This window comes from Chenopodium quinoa, unplaced genomic scaffold (assembly GCF_001683475.1).
Source record: "Chenopodium quinoa cultivar QQ74 unplaced genomic scaffold, ASM168347v1, whole genome shotgun sequence".
Classification (NCBI taxonomy): Eukaryota; Viridiplantae; Streptophyta; class Magnoliopsida; order Caryophyllales; family Amaranthaceae; genus Chenopodium; species Chenopodium quinoa.
The window spans coordinates 7,960,089-7,974,616 of record NW_018742418.1 but is presented as its reverse complement, the minus strand read 5'-3'; the positions used below and the strand labels follow the sequence as shown (position 1 = coordinate 7,974,616).

General features: G+C 30.8%; 2 protein-coding genes across 2 annotated transcripts; one reads left to right on the top strand and one right to left on the bottom strand.

Annotated features, from left to right (window-relative positions):
• The first annotated feature begins 299 nt into the window (after window positions 1-299).
• LOC110714369 (trypsin inhibitor BvTI-like) lies at window positions 300-896 on the top strand. The gene has a single exon (XM_021892880.1). It carries the CDS (start codon window positions 300-302, stop codon window positions 894-896), a length of 597 nt encoding a protein of 198 aa, XP_021748572.1.
• A 9,195-nt stretch (window positions 897-10,091) lies between these two features.
• Window positions 10,092-10,733, bottom strand: LOC110714361 (kunitz-type trypsin inhibitor alpha chain-like). Its single transcript, XM_021892872.1, has one exon. The coding sequence runs from the start codon at window positions 10,731-10,733 to the stop codon at window positions 10,092-10,094; it is 642 nt and encodes a 213-aa protein (XP_021748564.1).
• Between the last annotated feature and the right edge of the window lie 3,795 nt (window positions 10,734-14,528).

The window sequence follows — 14,528 nt, the reverse complement described above, 5'->3', positions numbered from 1 at the left end:
CGAATTTTTTTAATGGAGTCGGATTCGAGTTATTTATTTTCGGATTCGAATCAAATTTTTTTTCTTTAAATCGGATCGGACCAGGTCGGAGCTGGATCAAACTATCATCCCTACATGTAACAATTGAACATTATTAGAATACACAACTATGCCGTACCTTTTTAACTTCCCAAAAACTCCCTATATCGGTCACAAATTTTGTCACATACCATCCTTATAATATTTCTATAAGTACCATCCCTACCGTTTCCAATTCTCCATCATCCCTCAAAACTCAAAAAAATAACCTAATCCTAGAAATGGCTTCCTTCCTCCCTACTGCTGCAATTACTCTCCTTCTCCTTGTGCTCTCTCCTTCTCCTAGTGTCGCAATCGTAGATGGAGACGGCGACATACTACGAAACGGAGGGTATTACTACATCCTTCCACACTCATCAAGCAAAGGTGGGCTAACATTGACACCAGCTAAGGACTCTTCACTCTGCCCTCTTTTTATAACCCAAGATTCGTCCAATAGCCGCGGCTTGCCTGTGAAGATCTCGACAGTTTACAGAATACCATACCTTTCGTCTGGATTTCCCATCGATTTCTCCTTCGATAAGGTCACCACCTGCTATAAATCGCCGCACTGGTGGGTGGCCCCAAGTGATGCCAACAACAAATCGTACGTGCTTGTCGGTGCTTCCGGGCCATTCAAGCCTACTTATTATTATAATATTGTAGAAGCTAAAACTGGTAAGAATGTGTACAACATTAAGTTTTGTCACACAAGTGAGTCCGAAATCAAGTGTAAGGACGTTAGTATTCTTGATGATGGAATGTTGGGAGTCATCGAGGATAGTCCTTTTCCTGTTACATTTGAGAAATATTCTCCAAATATTGCTTCCTATGTTTAAGCTTGTAACTTTAGTACTTGCATGTGTTAATGTGTTCTACGTGTGGCTATAGTCCATGCATGAATAAATTTCTCCTCTTTTGATGAAGAAATGAAATACAAGTATGTATTATTAGTGACAACTTTTCTTTTTTTCTATTTGTCATATTATGTCTTTTAATAAAGTTTTAAAAAATATGGCAGTAATTTAAGGCGATGGTTTATGCTATTTTCTAATTTATATGTCCTATATAATATTTAAATTATACTCCGATCCATACAATATATTGTAGAAATGATTTGGACCTAAGCTTGCTCCAACCTGAAAATTTGTTATCAATTTGGAATGGGTTTATTATGGGTTTGAATTCATCATACTCCATTTATAGTTTTATCGAATAAATATAATGATCAAAATGAAATGATAAAAATAAAGCAAAATAAACCAGCTTATCAAACAAAATAAAAGAGTTGAGTTTCTTATTACAATAACCTAAAGTTGATACTCCCACTGCTATTCGAGATCAAAAAGATGCCGTTAATTTTAGGACACATGTAAGAAGAAAAAATGGTGTGAAATTGGAAGTATGAGAGGGATGTTAAGTTTAGACTGAGAGGAACTACTAATTTAAAATTAAGGGCTACTAACTTTGAATTGTCGTTAATTAAAATTGTGTTCCAGGCCTAATTAATTACAAGATTTAATGTATGTTAGAATATGTGAAACTCCTCCAATTGGTATATAATGCATCGATCATGTAACACCCTAGAAATTCCTTTTCGTTAAAATACCTATTTTGCCCTTTTAAATAACGAAATAGGAAAATCTAAGACATTACCGCCACCGTGAAAACGACTAAGGCAAATATCAAAGACTCACACACTGCAGAAGACCACTTTTAAAACCATTTAAAAACAAGTCAACTTAAAAAGTCAAACCAAACGAAAGTAAATGTCAAACTAAGTCAAACAAAGTCAACCTACAACTTGGAACCATTGTAAGCCCTTAAAACCCAATCAAAATTTAAAACCTTTGCGTTAGTCTCATGATCATAATAAAATAAATAATATTCAAAGCAAATAAAACACATCATATTCCTATGAGAACTAAGTATGATTTGCACTTCACTCATGCCCTTCATGAATATGCTTCATCACCTGAAAAGCTTCTCTCTACTTGTCCCCACTACTCGCCATTAGAAATGGGTCGTCGTAGGGTTAAGGTAAAGACAAGGTCAAACAAACATACAAACACACAATCAGCAAAACTGAGTACATAAGCATAATAAACACACTAACATGCTTAGCTTCCAACCTATCATCACACAACTTACCTCGTTGCCCCTGTTTACAAGCATACAAAACATTCAACACCTAACTAGACCAACACCAATGTTCACTTAATTTTGATTACACATCGAACGGGTTTTCAACCAAATCTCTGCCTCAAATAAATTGAGCTAAACTACACAGGGAACTAACCGGGTAGGAAAATGTCACGTAGTGTGACTGGACGTCCTGCGCACAATAATAATAAAAAGGAAAATACAGCGCCCTGTACTCCCAGTAGAAGTTATGGTCAAATATAAAGTCGCATAACTCCCCCCATATGTTCATACTCAAGCTAAGGTATATTTGTTCCAAGAGTTTTGGTGTGTAATCTCTTTCACTTTACGTTATTTACATATTATTAGACTCGGTGATGACTCTCAAACCATAACACAATCAAACATTATCATTCATTCAAGCAATCAAACATACCAATTTAATTCTTGAATAATTAGTGACCACATAAATTTAATAGTTGAACCCTTTTTAATCTACCTCAGTGTCAAAGACACCTTAAACGCATAATGCGCCGCAAATCCTATCCCTCGGTGTTAGAAACACCTTAAGTGCATATAAGCACCGCAATATAATTTATTCCTGTGTACTAAGACACTTAAATAGCTCAATTCTCATGCTTAAAGTATCAATAAAAACTATATGAACCATAATAAAATTCCTTTTCAATATTCCAAACCAAATTAAACACTTAGTTTTATTAAACATACTCTCTATCATGCCAATAATAAAAGTGTGGTTCATATCCAACATGCCAATATAATTAATTCCAATCACCAATTCACCATAATAATTCATACATCACAAATCAATCACCAACATCAATCCAAATCAACAATTCCAACCAACACCTATCATGATACTACTTGAAATTAATTACACAAAGCCTAGCATGCTTCTACATATTCAAATAATTACTTAGTACGCGAACGTACCTTGAATATGATCTCAAAATCGCCACGACTAAATAAAATCACTCACTTGAAAGTCTCCTACAAACCAAAATTATAAAGAAGTATTAATACCTCTTCCACACAAATTTCCAGCAATATATTCTCTCTTTAAATCACTGATAAACCCTCTAAAGTAATCTGAAATTTTATTTAAAACCCTTACTTTTATTCCCAATTAATGGGTAATTAAAAATCCTTTCAAGAAACTTGATTATAGGTTATATATAAAAATTTCAGCATTATTAAGACTTATAAAATTGATGTAATTTAGTTTTAAAACATTAATTTCAATAGCCACAATCAAATTCCATCAATAGATATCAATTTCAATTTGGGGCTTTTTAATTTAAAAATTAAATCTGAAAATTAATATACAAAATACTTATTATTAAACATCATAAAATCATCACAAAACCCAAAAACAATAATTAGATTAGGGGTGGATTGTATTAAAAACAAAACAATAATTAAACCGCACCAAATTGCACCGCAAAATGCAGTTTGGTGCTGTATGATTTGCGGTTTAGCCATATTTTTTTTTAAATTATAAATAATTTTTTTTTAAGAAAAAACTTTTATTTTATTTTGGGATTATTAACATATAATTCAAATATTTAAACTTTTTAAAAACCTTAATTAGCTAATAGTAAAAGATTAGCTCATATTTTAAGTTATTTTATATATATTTTTTAATAGAAATAGTATAAAAATGGTTTAATGGTTTGCGGTTTGATGGTATTAACCATAAACCGCATCAAACTGCGGTTTGGTCTAACTTTTTTTTGGAAACCACACCAAGCTGTTTTACAGCAGTTTGGTCAACTTCATAAACCGCACCGCAATTTTCAAACCGCAAACTGCACCAAACCGCAAAATTGCGGTTTGGTGTGGTCTAGACCGCACTCTAAACAGCCCTAGGAGTGAGATGCATTGATCAATATTACAATTTTTTTAAAGGTAAAATACACGGTTTAATAACCCCCCTATAATAGAAAAGGATCATTAGAATCTAAAGTCCACCTGTCACAGGATCAGACTAATAGATAAGGTTAAAACAGTACAACTAAAAAAAAAATTAGATAATAATTACAAATCAAAGCTTCTCAAGGAAGCTATACAATAAGCTTCCATAGGAAGATAAACTAAAAAAAAAATATTCAAAAAAAAAGAAACAAAGACCCAAAAATAATATAACCCAGAAGGTTTGCCGACAATCAAACGGAGGCCGAGACGCGAAGGCGGTGGCGGTGGAGGGGGCAGTGGTGACGGAACAGGTGGCGGTGGTGACGGTGGCGGTGAAGGCGACGAAGGCGGCGAAATCGGTGAAACCAAGGCTTTTCAATTCCACTGACTTGAACCCTAGATTTTCAACCAACCACAAATTGAAGTGGATTGAAGTATAGAAAACGAAATCAAAAGAAAAACCCATTATATCAAAGCTGACAAGCATGATATAAAAAATAAGATCTGAAAATCTCGTTAAATTTCAAACCCTTTGGTAATCATCCCTTTAAAACTAAAGAGAGATTAAGATGAAGGGGTTGTTTCGGAGGAGGACCGGCATCGGCGGAGGCTGCGCGTCGACTATAGCGGCCATAACATTATTAGTCCTAACTATGTTAGCTTAGGAAACCTAATATGACAAAAAAACATTTACATAAAAATATATCCTAACTTATGATACAAAATAGCTTTCATATATTCTTTATTAATGTACCAATGCATATCCTTATAAGCTGATAATTCATGCATCCTTAAAATGACTACCATTATACTAATTTTTTTATAGGCTGATTTTGATCTATAATTTAATGTCAAAAATAGTTACCTAATTTTTAAATTTTATTTACTAACTTTGAAATAGTTTTTGAATATTTTAATAATTTTCCTCATTAATTTACTAATTCAATTTTTTTTTATTACTGAAATTAAAAAATAATTCATAAATAAATTATGAATATATAAAAAAAAATAACAAATATATTTTAAAAATAAGAAAAATATTTTATAATTAATTTTGACATGAAAAATAAATAAAAAATCAGCTAATAAAAATTTAATATAATGATGACTACTATGGAATCTTCACTTATAAGCTTTAAATAATTTCAGTTTTTTAAATTTTTATCTGTAATAAATTACAAAGTGCAATAGAGTTTATGGGTTGGAATTTGGTTTGAACTTGATCTAAAAAATACAAGTAGTATGTAGATATCAATATTATAATTCTAGATATATGAAAACAATCGAGCCTAGGCTACCAAAGAAGAGTGTATTTTCACAAATCAAACAAATCCATTAGAACATTGGTCATATTGAGTTCAACAATTAATAGGAATTGAAACTTAATTGTTAATTAAAATGTCATCCTTAATTATGATTAAAGGGACATTGACAGTGTCGAGATGTCATAATAGATCGTCAAGTTGATAGTTAGTTAAACTGCCACCCCTAATTATAAATTGGACTTCATCTATAGAGCAAATTTACGAATTATTTCCCTTTCGTGTGACATAATAGTACAAAAAACACCATAAGAGTACAATCTTAGTTTGCCCAACATCAACCAAAATTGTGGTGGACAAATTTTAGGAGTACGTAGGCAATCGTCCACGTTTTGTGTCATCCTTTTTGTTTCAATTGTACGTTTTAAAAACCCGAGGAATTGAATGGTGATTCTTAATTTTATATATCTAGCTACAAGCAAATATCATTCGTCAAGTACTTCTATATTAAGGACTAAGTTTGGAATGTCTTAGTAATTAAGAAAATAGTTTATATATCTATATATACATCATTTAACAAATTTAAATTCATTAATGTTTAATGGAATAATTATAGAGTTTGTTTATGTAGTAAGATTTGCAATTCATGTTCTTTTTCTTAATTTAGAGGCTGATTATATATTAGAGTGATGATTAAGAAAATTTTAATTACTTAAATGAGGCGATTTCTACATCTTGCCTACCTTGGACTTCTTTGTGTAGAGAATAATACTTTGTATCAATTTACTTCTTGACCATTTTTTATTTTTAATAATATTATATATATTCGGCCAAAATAATTATACGTGTATGTATTTTATGTTAGAAACATGAAAACACCCAAAGAATGAATAAAAAAATAGTAGTAGATATATATGGGGATAATAGAGGAGAGACATTTAACATTAAAATGTAGTTATGTAATAGTTTTTCAAATAATGAAGTATAAAACTTTAAAATTATGACCACATTTGAAAAGTGTTTAAAAAATGGAGAAATGATATATCCTTTGGAAAATTTTAGTCAGTTTTATATATCATATGTAGACATTATAAAATTGACTCATACTCGATTATCTAATTTGAAACTGTAACTTCAATAATAATTCGTACATCTTATCCTACATCTATCACAATTGTGGTGGACAAAAATTTCGAGGGAGGGTGTGGCTCATGGGCATGAAATTGCACATGTTTTTTTTTTCATGTCCTTATTCATTTGTTTGTTCTAAGACTTCTAACGAGAACAAGTGACGATCGATTCTCATACTAGGACCTCATCTACAAGCTAACATTATCTATCAAGTAAATATTTTCAAAAAAAATTGAAGGTAGATATTTTCTCCTTTTCTATATTGTTACATATTCTGTTGCAACTCGGATCTCTGTTAGATAAGCAAGCCAGTTTTACCACTTTGTTGGAGTAAGAAGGTGTTAAAGGAATGAGAGGGAATGAGGAGGAAAAAGAAAGGAAAGAAAGAAAAGAGGGAGAGCACATACTACACTACAATTGATCATATTTAGTGATATACATAGATTGGAAAAAATATAGTCATGTAAAATTTTATATGATTCACTCAAAATATACTTTTTTAATGTGAACTTCTTACAATAATTTTACTAAAACACAACTAAAACTACTCTAATTTATAAAATAAGTATAAACAAAAATAAATCATCAATTACGAATAAAAAAATCGAAGGAAGTATCACAGAGTATTGTTTATTTCATTTATTCTGGTTAATTTGTTAAAGTTAAGATGATGAGATTGTCGTAGTCATCATGGTACAATTGTGGACCACTGATTTTGAATTATTGATATAATTTTTGTCTTACGTTTACTACAAATAATTGTGGTGTAGGAATTTCCAGTCACATACACGTTTTTTAATTCCTTTTTTTTTTTTTTTTTTTTCTTTTCGATTGATGATTTCACTTTAAGGAGAAAATATATTTTTATCACGCTTGATAATATACACGAATTTGTTCATTACATTATTTTGTCTTGAGGAATACTTCTTTCGTTTAATGTCTGATTTAGACTAGTCTCAATATTGGTATAGAATTTTGACCAATAATATATTTAATTGTCATTAAAGTATAAATTATAGAAAAATTCGGTTTGAATTATCCTAAGTTTGGTCGATTTTCTTTGGATAATCTAAACTTTCGATTATTACTCAATAATCCCAATTTTAGGATACGTGTTCTTTAAACAGTCCCAGACCGGTCAATAAAAGTCAACAACTAATTATATTAGGTTACATTACACTTGTCAAGTCATGATTGGGTTCGGGTTTCAAACGGTGGCAAGGGATTTGAACATGGCAAGGTTTTGAGGGTGGCGGTTAGGGAGGGGTGGTTTTCATGATTGGCCTGGCGTAGGGGAGTTGTTCGGCGGCGGGGATGGAGGGTTGGGTGGGCGGGGAGGGGTTAGTAGTGGTTGGGAAGGGTAGCGACGGCGGTGGATTTGGTGGCTAGGAAGGGGATAGGGGTGGGGGTCGGGGTAATTTTTTTTTATTTTTTATCTTAGAAAATAATTTAATTATTTTTTAATTAAAAAACCTAAGGTTAACCAATTTAACTACAAAGGTTAGCCATTTAAAAAAAAAATTATAAAAGGGGACTATACTTAATTGGTTATGTAAAACTAGAGTGCCACTTGATAAAATTGGAAAAAAAAATTATCTTTCAAGTAGAATTTCTTATTTTAGGGGGCCACCATCATGTAGAATTTCCCAAAAAATTACAATTTAGATTAAAAAAAAATATAAATAAAAAATAAACGTAAAAAACATATTATTGTTTTGATAAGTTCGGTTAATGTTTTTAATAAATCAGAAACAAATAATTCAAAAAACAAACTTTTATTAAGATTAATATATATTAGGTACATGATAAGATTAAAATACAAGCAATAACAAACATTAGGATATATATGATGTCCATATATATAAATACATTTTAAATGTTATATCTCTCTCCTCTAGAATCCCCACATATATCTAAGCATATTTTATTCCTTCTATGGGTGATTTTATGTTCTAACATAAAATAATACAAAGACATATAATCATGACTCTGAAATATAACCAGCCTCTAAAATAAGAAGAAAAAAAAAAACATGAATCGCAAAACTTACTACACAACGAAACTCTATAATATTCTATTAAACATCAATGAATTTAAATTTGCTAAATGATATTAAACCACAACTTAGACATAAAAACTATTCTCTTAATTATTATGACTTTTCAAACTTAGTCCTTAATACTTCAATTCGCATACTTTTTCTTGACTTTTCCTTGCTCTTTATGATATCATCTCCTACAATCAGTATAGAACTAGGAAAATGTGAAGATCATAACTGTCCAGAATCTTTATAAATAACTGTCAAAGATAAGAAAAAAGACATCAAACCCAAATCAAAAAACAATTACTCATTAATTTCAAAGCTCTTAGCTTTAGCCTTTAGCCTCTAGGCTTAGTAGCCTAGTTTAATTTAGTCTAGTTCAGATATATCATGTATTCAGATCAATACTTTGTCTCTAATTGTATTGAAGAAGATGGAGGTATTCATCCTATCACGCTTCTTTACTGTCAAGCTTGAATTATCTTTAGGTTGTGTTTGGTTTAATGTACAATATTATTTCGAAAATTCCTTGTTACTCATTGTGAGAAACGAAATTTATTTTTCACATGGCATTTTTGTAAATAACCAACAACTTTATTCAACTTTATTCAATTGTGGAGCCCACAATAATAAAAAAAAGTTGTTGATTTATTCACCAAAACGCTCCATGAGAAACAAATTTTGTTTCTCACTATGAGAAATTAGGGCTCCCTCATATTATTTTTATGGAAACTCATTTTTCTCATTTTCCTTGTTTGGGTAGAGGTGGAAACAATTCTTTCAGTGGGAGAAAATTACTCTCAATGGCGGAATTTTTTTTTTTTTTTTTTTTAAAAAAGCAAGGAAAGCCACATTTTTCTTCCTCCGCCCTTATTATCCCTTTTTACTTAATTTTCCTCTAAGTCATCATTACCTTTCCGCTCCTTTATTTATTTTATTTGATGAAAACCCAAACAAAGAAAATGAATTTGCAATATTTTTCCTTGAAAATAGATTTCCATATAAACTCATTAATTTTTATTGAAAATGTATCACGTCAAACCATACGGAGCCTTAGTATGTGCAATCCTAGAATAAAGGTTATTAATTATACCTCTTTTATATTTCATTCTTATTTTTGTATTAATCTTTAATTGATTTTGGCAATCATTGAATTACTCAAAGTTAGCAAGCATTTCACTTGTAAAGGCAATAAGCCCACGGGTATACAGCCACAACACTCTAGCTCCCAAGCAATAGGGTTATTGATAATTTTTGCTCTAGCAACGTCATAAATTACGAATTACCAGAATTATATTCACAACCTCAAATTACCGACACATTATTTTTATAAGTAGGACATCATACAACATTAATAGGAGTAAAAGGTCTCCCTAATAGTACAAATCTCCCTTTTGGTATCATCAATAAAGGAGAAGTTTATTATTCATGCATGGATTATAGCCACACGTACACTTACACATACAAATCTCCTTTATTCATCAACTAACAGAGGAGAAATTTATTCATGCTTGCACTGTAGCCTAATCAACATAAGAGGCAATCTTCTTTGGAGAATATTTCTTAAAAACAAAAGGGAAAGGGCTATTCTCGGCGACTCCCAATTTTCCATCATCAAGAAGAGTAACATCCTTACAATCCATAGCCGAAACTCTGAAAATATCGGACTCCGTTATGTGACAAAACTTAATGTTGTACACATCCTTACCAGCTTCTTTAATATTGAATACATAAGTAGGCTTGAATGGCCCTTTAGTACCGACAATCACGTACGAGTTGTTGTTGGCATCGCTAGGGGCTACCCACCACCTCAATGGTTTATTGCAGGTGGTGGAGACCTTATCAAAGGAAAATATGATTGGAAATGAAGTCGTAAGGATCGGTATAAAATAAAGGGTCGAGATCTTCACAGGCAAGCCTCTTTTGGTCCAGCTATTGGTTATAAAAAGAGGGCAGGGTGAAGAGTCCTCTGCTGGTGTCAATCTAAGGCCACCTTCTTCGGCCGATGAGATTAATGGACGAAAGGCTGGAAGGATGTAGTAGTCCCCTCCATTTTGTAGTATGTCGCCGTCCACATCTAGGATGGGGCCGGCGACACTTGGAGAAGGAGAGAGGACTAGGAGAAGGAGAGTAATTGCAGCAGTTGGGAAGAGAAAGGAAGCCATATTTTATTTTTTTTTTTTCGTTTTGGGGGATGATGGAGGACTAGAAACAGGAGGGATGGTATTTATAGAAGTATTATATGGATGGTATGAGAGAAAATTTGTAATATATATTTGGAGTTTTTGGGAAGTTAAAAAACTACGGCATATTTTCAATGTTCAATTGTTCTATGGTATTATTACACGTGTCATTCGTCTTATAATGTTATAGTTAATAACTTTATAATGTATATATGCAATATATATAAGATGAAGCCATGAAGGTTTCTAAGCTAAAAAAGCTTTAGTAAAAAGAGTGAATAAAATTACATAATTTATCATATAAATGTATGTTACTTTAGAAGAATACTACAAGGGGGGGATTACACAACTTTTTGTGAAAATGTAAAAACTAAGCTAAAGGAACTCAAAGTCACACAAAGAGATTTTAGCATGGAAACTTCTTGGCCCTAACAAGAAGAAAATCACGACCACTTGGGATTTTAGGATAGATTCTTTACTAGAATGGGGCAATCAACCTATTACAAGCTAAAGACTCTATCTCCAAGTTCCTCAACAAACTTAGAGTTCCCAGCAATAAGTCCCTCAACTTACTGCTCTTCTTTTCTCTTTCTCTTCTCACTCTTTCTCTAATGACTTCTCTAGAGTTCACTCAAACTCCCAATCCCCATACAACTCTTGAAAAAAAAAATACTCTAATGAAAGAAAATAAGAAAGTTATCAACTAAAGTAGAATGCGACTCTTGACTCTTTTAGAAAACTAAGAAGATAGAAAATATGATTGAGCAAGGGTGAAGTTTCCAGAAAAACAACTTCGATATTTATAGAAAAACATGGCTTGAATGCAACGCCATACCTTCCTTCACATGCGCCACTACTGCTGCATATCAACGCCACTAAGGAAATTGCTTCAATCATGTCCTAAAACTCAGGGCACGTTGAACCACTTAGAAGCAATTTCTTCGTTTAGTGGAGAAGACTTAATCAACATTATTAATTGTGGGGGTTAAGGAAGTTAGTTGCATAATCCTTTTGAAAGATAATTTTCCGGAAATAAGAAGATAATCATTTAAACAATAAATCAGAAAAAGATATTTTCAAAACAAACTTTCCTATAGTTAAGCAATCTTTAAATTTTATCTTTTGGCAAAATATTATGCGTATTCTACTAAGTATCTAACCTCAAATTACTTTCACTTACATAAAACTTAAAATAAAAGTACTTTAGATTCTATCAATGCTCTTAAGAAGCCTCTGCTCGGAGTCTTCATTCTCTTGCTTCTACTCCGAAGCTTCAGTTCCTGTCAAGGAACACTGCAACCAGTCTTTTGCCTTTTGAGCTCCAATTCCTTTGTCTCAAATAACTCTGCAACTTGAATCTCCAAACTACACAGCTTATAAAGACATTAGTCCAATCATAAGTTTGTCTTGTGTTATCATCAAAACATAAAGGGCAACAATATATTAAACAATTTATTTTAAAAAAATTTAATAAATCGTGCATCGCACTAGCTTCATCTAATTGCAACTACACAATCCACTTTTTTTTTTATTTAAATTCACGTATATTTTTAATTATTATTTAAATTTACTGTATTTATATTTATGTACTTCTTAGTTTGATACTCCCTCTGTCCCTTTTTATAGTTTTCATTTGAATTTGCACGTTTGCCAATACAACACTTTGACCATAAATATCGTTAGTTGCTTATTAGTAAAAAGTATAACAATTAGATATTAATAATCTATTCACTGAGACGAATCAAATAAGACCCAACATGACTATGTTATGTCTTATATATTAACGTAGTTTAGAAGATTCTCTCACATAATAAATAGTGTCAAGATTTCAAATGAAAACTATAAAAAGGGGCGAGGGAGTATTATTTTTTAGCTATGACATTTAAATAAGATATACATCTTGTTACACCAATACCAACTTTCTTAATAATATAATTTGTTAAAAGAGAAAAAAAAAAACCTAAATCGAATATGAGGACTGAAGAACTAAATCTAGATGAAATTTTAAGAGTCTTAACTTAATTATAAAATATAAAAAAAAAAACAAGTATTAAATTAATTTAAAACTTAATCTGTCATAAGATAAAAGTCTCAAGACAAAATAAGGCTAATCTTTCTCAGATTATTTGGTTACCTTATCGTACATCTATCACAATTGTGGTGGATAAATTTTTCGAGAGAACGTGGGCATTAAATTATTGCCCATGGTTTGTTTTTTCATGTCATTGTCCATTTGTTTGTTACAACGAGAACAAGTGATGATTGATTCTCATACTATGACCTCATCTACAAGCTAACATTATCTATCAAGTACTAGCTCCGTTTTTTTTAGTTGACACGTTTTCACTTTAGCACTATTCACATATATTTGACCGTGTTTTGTGCTTTATACATAATGAAAAATATAGTCATGTGGGATCTTGTTAGATTCGTCACGATATATATTTTCAAAATATCAGCATTTCATAATTTTTGCTTATCGGTAATTAAATATATTAATGGTTGAATTTGTGCATTAGCAAACGTAACTAAAGAAACGTGTCAACTAAAAAGAAACGGAGTAAACATTTTCCCCTTTTTTCTACATTGTTAAACTTTTTTTTTGTTTTTTTTTTTGGTTATACAACTCGTTTTCTTGTTATATAAAAGCCAGCTCTAGCACTTTGTTGGAGTAAGAAGGTAGTAAAGGAATGGGAGGCAACGAGGAGCAAAAAGAAAGTACAGATGAAAAGAAGGAGAGCATACACACTACAATTGATTGTCTTTTATGATTTATATGTTAGAAAAATATAATTATGTGAGATTTTATATGATTTATCTTGAAAAATACTTTTAATTTGTATTATCAATTTTTTATAATTTTACTAAAATATAACTAAAGAAATTTAAGTTATAAAATAAAAATTTATAAAAGTAAATCCTCCCACGTGAGATAAAAAAAATGGAGAAACTAATGCAGAGTAATATTGTTTATCTCACTTATTCTGATTGTACTTTTTGATTAATTATTAAAGTGATGATGAAGCGATCATCGTAAATCATAGTACATTCTGGACCAGGGATGTTTTGAATTATTAATTTAATCTAGTCCTACGATCACTACAATTGTGGTGGAGGAACTTTCAATAACATACACGTTGTTTTTGTTTATACAAATTTCTCTTAGTGAAAAATAAAAATGGTTTATCATATGACATTTTTGTAAATAAATTAATAACTTTTTTACGAATATGGGCTTCACAGTTGATGATGATTGGATAAAATTGTTGATTTACTTACAAAAATGTCATGTGATAAACAAAAATTGTTTATCTGTTTTTTTTTTTGTTCCTTCGTTTTTTTTCTTTTAATTTATTGGTGATTCTCACTTTATAAAGAAAATACAATTTTTTTTTCATTTTTTTTGAGAAACAGGAGAAAATACAAAATTATTAACTTAATATACAGATTTTATTTATCAAATTAAAAAATTATAAATAATTCAACAACCCTTTTTTTTCAATATAGACCCCATAGATGTTGATATAATTATGAAAATGTCATGATTAGACATTTTTATTAATTAATTTATAATTTCATCAAGGTGATGAACAGGGACTTCCTCCACTTTAAGACAGTACCCATATGTCTCATATTCATTTATTATATTTTTAAATGATCCACTTTAATAACATACCTTTAATGTATTATTAAAGACTATAATATCCATTCATTCATTTATACTATATACTAATGAATTATCAAGTAAGACACTTGATTAACAAAATTATGAAAAAA

Coding starts and splice junctions, on each gene's coding strand:
- LOC110714369 (XM_021892880.1), top strand. CDS start 300: ATGGCTTCCTTCCTCCCTACTGCTGCAATTACTCTCCTTCTCCTTGTG.
- LOC110714361 (XM_021892872.1), bottom strand. CDS start 10,733: ATGGCTTCCTTTCTCTTCCCAACTGCTGCAATTACTCTCCTTCTCCTA.